Source organism: Eretmochelys imbricata, chromosome 18, assembly GCF_965152235.1.
Source record: "Eretmochelys imbricata isolate rEreImb1 chromosome 18, rEreImb1.hap1, whole genome shotgun sequence".
NCBI classification, from domain to species: Eukaryota; Metazoa; Chordata; order Testudines; family Cheloniidae; genus Eretmochelys; species Eretmochelys imbricata.
In genome coordinates, this window is record NC_135589.1 from 9,195,958 (window position 1) to 9,201,784 (window position 5,827).

General features: G+C 45.6%; 1 protein-coding gene across 1 annotated transcript; it reads left to right on the forward strand.

Annotated features, from left to right (window-relative positions):
* The first annotated feature begins 1,730 nt into the window (after positions 1-1,730).
* UBXN10 (UBX domain protein 10) lies at positions 1,731-5,093 on the forward strand. Its single transcript, XM_077837459.1, has 2 exons — positions 1,731-1,813; positions 4,159-5,093. The coding sequence occupies exon 2, from the start codon at positions 4,174-4,176 to the stop codon at positions 5,059-5,061; it is 888 nt and encodes a 295-aa protein (XP_077693585.1). The 5' UTR covers positions 1,731-1,813; positions 4,159-4,173; the 3' UTR covers positions 5,062-5,093.
* The last annotated feature ends 734 nt before the right edge of the window (positions 5,094-5,827 follow it).

The following is a 5,827-nucleotide window of genomic DNA, read 5'->3' on the forward strand; positions in this document are numbered from 1 at the left end:
CCCCGGCTTGCTGGGGGTGGGGACCCTCGGGACAGACACTTCTTGGACTCCGCCCCCCCCCCGGGGCGCACAGAGTCCCCCCGAAACTCGAGCTCCTGAGGGCGGCAGGTGTGGCCTAGTAGCTCGAGCCCTGGACTGGGAGTCTGGGGAGACCTGGTCCCGGCTCCGCCCCTGGCCTGCTGGGTAACCTCGGGCAAGTCCCTTCCCCTCAGTTTCCCCCCATGACCCTCCTCTGCGAAACGTTGTGTCCCAGCTGGTTGGGAGCTTCCCTTGGAGGTCAGCTGATGGAAAGTGCGAGCCAAGAGCCGGGGGCGCGGGGGGCGTTATCTGAAAAATGGATTTTCAGAGGCGCCGAGCCGCTCCGGATGGGAGCTCAGCGTGGCTGAAAAAAATCACATCCAGTGCGACTGAAGTGAGGCACCCAAAACCTGAAGGCCTCAGAATTGGTGGCCACTTTTGAAAGCTTGGGCCTCTTAGTACCACACCCAAAGTGCATCCTTTAGAGTCCTAAATGCTGACCAGTGGGCGTCCTGTCTTGTAACTGTAGCATGAGGACGAAGCAGATCAGCTGCAGGTTTGAGTACTCCTGCAGGCAAATGACAATGCAGCTTCTGTTCACCAGTCAAGGGGATTTGTGTATTTATTGTTGATTTAACTAACTGTGTAAACATATACAAAATGCATGTAGCCCTTGGGCTACTGGCTAGTTGCCAGTGCTGCCCTCGCCAAATTAGGGCTCCCCTGGACTAAACTTTAGATGCCACCACAATTGCACAAAGTCAAGAAAGGTCGAGTCAAGTGAGTATTGGATTGCTTGCTTGGTAATTATACCCATTTGTTCAAAAGAACTCCCTGTCCTCTTCATTTTCTATGCCCTTTGGGAAAGCAGTAACTACTGTCTTGGGTCTTCAGCTGCTTAAAATCTTATTAATACAGTGCACAGATCTATTAATATGGGCCTCTGATTGAGAAACCCAGGTTTAAAATGTGTCTTGTTTAAAGACTGGTGTGACAATTTTAAATGTGAAACATTTACTTTAAAATGAAATGATGCTGTCCAGCACTCAGAAGATGCAAACAGAATTTCTTAGAGGATTATTCATAATTTTGCTCACTGTCAGGATATTTCTAGACAGCTGGTAACTCTGATTTGCCATGTTCAAGAATCCTTCTTTGAAGGGGTGTAAGACCATGGCTTTTATTTCTTCATATTTGCTAAACTCAGGGTTGTGAGTTCAATCCTTGAGGGGGCCATTTAGGGATCTGGGGAAGGGGGATCTCCTGAGGTCCCTTCCAACTCTGATATTCTATGGTTCTGGGATATTGATTTTGCTGCCTTCTAGTTTATTTGAAGATATTCCAAACCAAATAACACTCCTGCCCTTTTAATATACTCCTAGGAAATTATTATTGGTGACTTAGATTTTGTGTCCAGATTATTACGGTCAGTCAGCTTGGCTGTACATTTATTATGTTGTAAGTAAATAGATCACTTATTCAAGTGGCTGAGTGATGATTATTGTACCTTAGAACAGCTTAATAGTGAAAGCATGTCAAGGCACACCTGTACATTGAGACTGTACTTTGTCTTTGCTAGACATTGTTTAATTTACTGATCATTTCCATTTCACTGAAACAATAGAGGAAGGCGAAGAAACAAGGTGTTAAATAACGCATCACTGGCAAAAGGCCTATGAGCATCTGGTTTTCCAACTCTTGTTAATTTGATGAATACGGTGGAACATGAATGTTGGCATCCCCCTTGGAGTAACAGACGGTTTATGCACTTGAGAAGAGGCGTTGGATTATGAAGGTGGGTTAGATGGCGGGGGTGGGGAGGGCAGCTTTCCCTGCAGAGGAGTGTAAATCCAAATAAACCTGCCATTGCTAAAGACTGGTCATTCCCAATATTTTGTTTGGTTTTGGGGTAGCCAGCGTGTGACAGTGGTCTCAAGGTGCCATTATAGCATCCAGGGATTGCCAGGTCATATGGAAAACTTGCCCCTTTTCCCTTGGCCAAAACACCCTTACCAAGCAAGCGGGTGGTGTAGGCATCATTATCCTAACTCTAAGCCACTGAACAATCCTCCTATTCAGGGGTGATCCTGCTGTGGCTCTAAGGCTGCTTTGAATTGTTGGAGCAAAGTGGTCTCATTGCAGCTGAGGATCAGAGCCACTGAGTAGAATTCTACTCCATCTTTATTAGAAGTAACACCCATTAAGGAGATGAGCTTCAAGGTCTTTTGATTGGTCACTTACAACAGGCTTCAGTGGATTGAATCAGCCATAGTCGCTCAAAAGACTTAAATAAGAGACTTCAAAATTTTTTAAAAGCCAAAGTGTAGTCAGTCTTACCTAAAAGTCCACACTGGGAACTTAATTGACACCGCAGAAACAGCAATGATTTCATATCTGCTCCTCCACATACACTCGTTTGCCACATTCAATAAGTGAATAACAACAGAATAAAAAATGTTTTTCACTAAAACCTTTGTACGAACTGACACGTGCACAACTGGCTACACTACAGAGTTATCCTGGGATTGGGTTGGCGCACGCAGGTTAGTCTAGACTGGGTGTGAGCATTCCCACAGCAAAGCCCTGCCCTCAGAAAACCGGGGGAGCGGAGATTAAAAAAAGGTGCCACCCGCTAGTACTCACCCGAGGGCACTCTAGGTCTTCGGCGGTGGGTCAGGCGGTGCTCCGGGTCTTCAGCAGCATTTCGGCATCGGGTCCTTTACTCACTCTGGTCTTCGGTGGCACTGAAGGACAACCCTCCCACCACCGCAATGCTGCCAAAGACTGGAGCGAGTGCCGCCGAAGACACTACTGCCCGTCCTCTGCATCTGTACTCCCTCGTGTGTCTGGGGGCAGAGCCCATGGTTCTTTGAGATGCTCTAGGATCCTTTCACGGTTTTGTCAGTTGTGGGAGATCTTGCCTGTCCTCCAGGGAGGAGAGAAGGGGAATTGTGGGAAGGACATAAAGGATTACACAGATCGCATCCTTACTGCAAAATAGGCAAGTTCCAGCCAGAGCTAAAGCACTACTTGAGCTACAACTCATACCCCGACCATGCAAGCAAGCATGGGTTCAAAGTGCAAAATAGGCACATGCTTGATGGTTTTGTGTATGGATGGTATTGGCGTTTGGGAGCACGGGTTAAAGCTACAGGTAGACATACCCTTAGAGAGGAAGGACTGTGGATAAAACACTGGTCTGAGACTCAAGAGTTCCTGGCTCTACCACAGGCTTGTGTGATCTTGGTTAAGGATAATAATACTTCCTCTCACCCTCCCTTAGTGTCTCTTATCTGTTTGTCTGGGGAAGTTACTGTCTCATAGTGCATGGTGCCTAGCACAAGTGTGCCCCAACCCCAGCTGGTGACTCTAGACGTAACTGCAAGATAAATAATAAACAACACCCCATTCCATCTATTAAAATAAAGGTTTCTCCTACTTTAAATCCTTGAAGACCAGTAAGAACACTTAGCACTTGATATACAGTGCTGTGCAAACATTAATATACAGCGTATACTATGTAAACAGATTTAAAACCTCTCTTTTGTTATCTGGCTTTAATATTTGAACTCCCCAAGAATCATGGTTCTGATTCCAGCGGGACTGACTCACCCATTTATCATTCTGATCTCAGTGAATGGAGTACCATGCTTCATGGGGACCTTTCTCATGAGACCTGAAAAAAACCCACCAAGGTTTTATCTGCTCTGCTCTATTATTAAAAATCCCATGGCACTTTTCACTGCTCTGGCGTCCTTTATCAGCATTTCCCTTCCTCTGTTGTGCAGCTGACCACAGCCCTTCATCCCAGATGTGGCTGCATCATATTGTGAGTACATAGCTTGTAAGGCACTTTGGGATCCTTCCAGATAAAACCCATTTTTGTTTGTTCCTACAAGGAACCTTGATCTGTTACAAAGCCAGCATCTGGGAATGCATGCCACAAACTTGATACTTGACACAGCAACAGTGCTGTTCTGTAATCTCCCTACACACAGTGAATCAACACATGCCAGGATACCCTACTATTGTGTTAAACACAGTGCAGCATAAAAACAGGGGTACTCTAGTGAAGTAAAATGCATAGAGATTTGACTGATTCCTGTAACTTTTTTCTTCCCTCTGTCACCCCTTCTACAGGTGTCTTGAGAAGCAATGGCCACAGTAGCACCTCTGAACATAGCACCATCTGAATGCAACACCACTTCGGGCACTGCAGAAGCTTTCATTTGGAGGTCAAACACCATCAATATGCATGTTACCCGGCCGAAATCTGCCAAGGGACGTACAAGATCAAGCTTGAATTACTCCCATAGTGTGGAGGCCTATTCTTATAGAGTGCCATCCTCTCCTCAGCCAGCAGCTCCCTATGAAGCAGCAAGCAATCAAAGAGCATCATCTACCAAACCATCTTACCAGCCTGGGCAGGTGTCTCCTGATGAAATCCCAGAGCTCCTCCAACAAGTACCCTTGAGGACCTCCTCTTCCCTAAATAAGTACAGAGTGCTCCCGTCCATCAGCAGGAAGGGCTTGGGGAAGAGTGTTGTGGAAACAGTGATTGAACAGACCAACAAACTGAAAATGAGTAGTAGACAGGAGGAGGAGCAACCATCCAAAGCTCTTCCTGGAGAGGAAAAATCCACTGGTATAATGACAGAGAATGAAGGGGCTAGAGGGGAATACTCAAAAGTCCAACCTCCCATTTCTGAGAAGAAGCCGTTAAGGAAAACAAGAGAAGAAAGCTCTTCCTCATCAGTTTTAAACTTGGAGGAGCCACTGAAGAAAGAACCAAGACTGCTGCTTGCCGTTAGGTCTCCTTCTGGTCAAAGATTTGAACATCACTTCAGGCCTACAGACAGCCTTCAGACGGTCCTTGCTGTGGCAGAACAAAAGCACACAACCAAATACAAACACTGTCGTGTTGAAACGATGGAAGTGCCTAGGAGGAGCTTTCCTGACCTTACAAGGTCCCTGCAAGAGTGCGGGATCCCACACAAGTCAGTGTTGTGCATTCTCCAGGAAGTGCAAGATGGAGATCTCTAAATGTACAGTGATGTTACACAACTTCCATCACCCCTTAGCATGTAACTCTATTGGATGCCATGGACTTCCCTTTGATGAGTGGTCTAAGAACTGAACCAGCCTGATCTGTTTCAGTGGTCTACTTCTTAGTCCCACTGTCTTCCGAGTGCTTCCCTTGAAGTAGACTTGTATATAAATGGAGTGTGCTGAAATACTTAATTATTTTAAAGTGTATGTACACACCACCTTAAGAGTATCTATTTTTTCCATGTGTACAATCACAATTCACTTTAAGAGTGGGCATCAGCTTCTGGGCTTTGTAGTATTTCTAAATGGCTTTAAAAAGAGTTTCTATTCCTCTGGGAAGACCCACTTTTCTGATGCCCTCTCTTCTGGTGGTGGGAGGCCTGTCTCGTCTTCTCTGGTTTTGCTCCAGGAACGCACCACCTCCCCAAATTAAGTCTGAGTCAGGATAATACATGGAGCTGGGAAGACACAAGCAGCACTATTTTGATTCCTTAAAGCTATAGGAATGGCCTTCATAATAAAGTAGCTTGTTGGCTGCAAGAACAGCTACAATGGTCAATACACAGAAAATGGTCTCAAAGCAGTAACTCAAACAGTTGGTGAGAGTAAATATGTTGCTGGGATGTGTTAAAAGTACAAGGTCAAGGGTAAAGTACATTCAAGAATCAAACCATTCCTGTATAATCTCAGTGTTTTGAGTACGCCTACTTTGTCTTCTCATAAAAGGAAAGTCATGGTTAAGGTGGTCTGATTCCTCTAT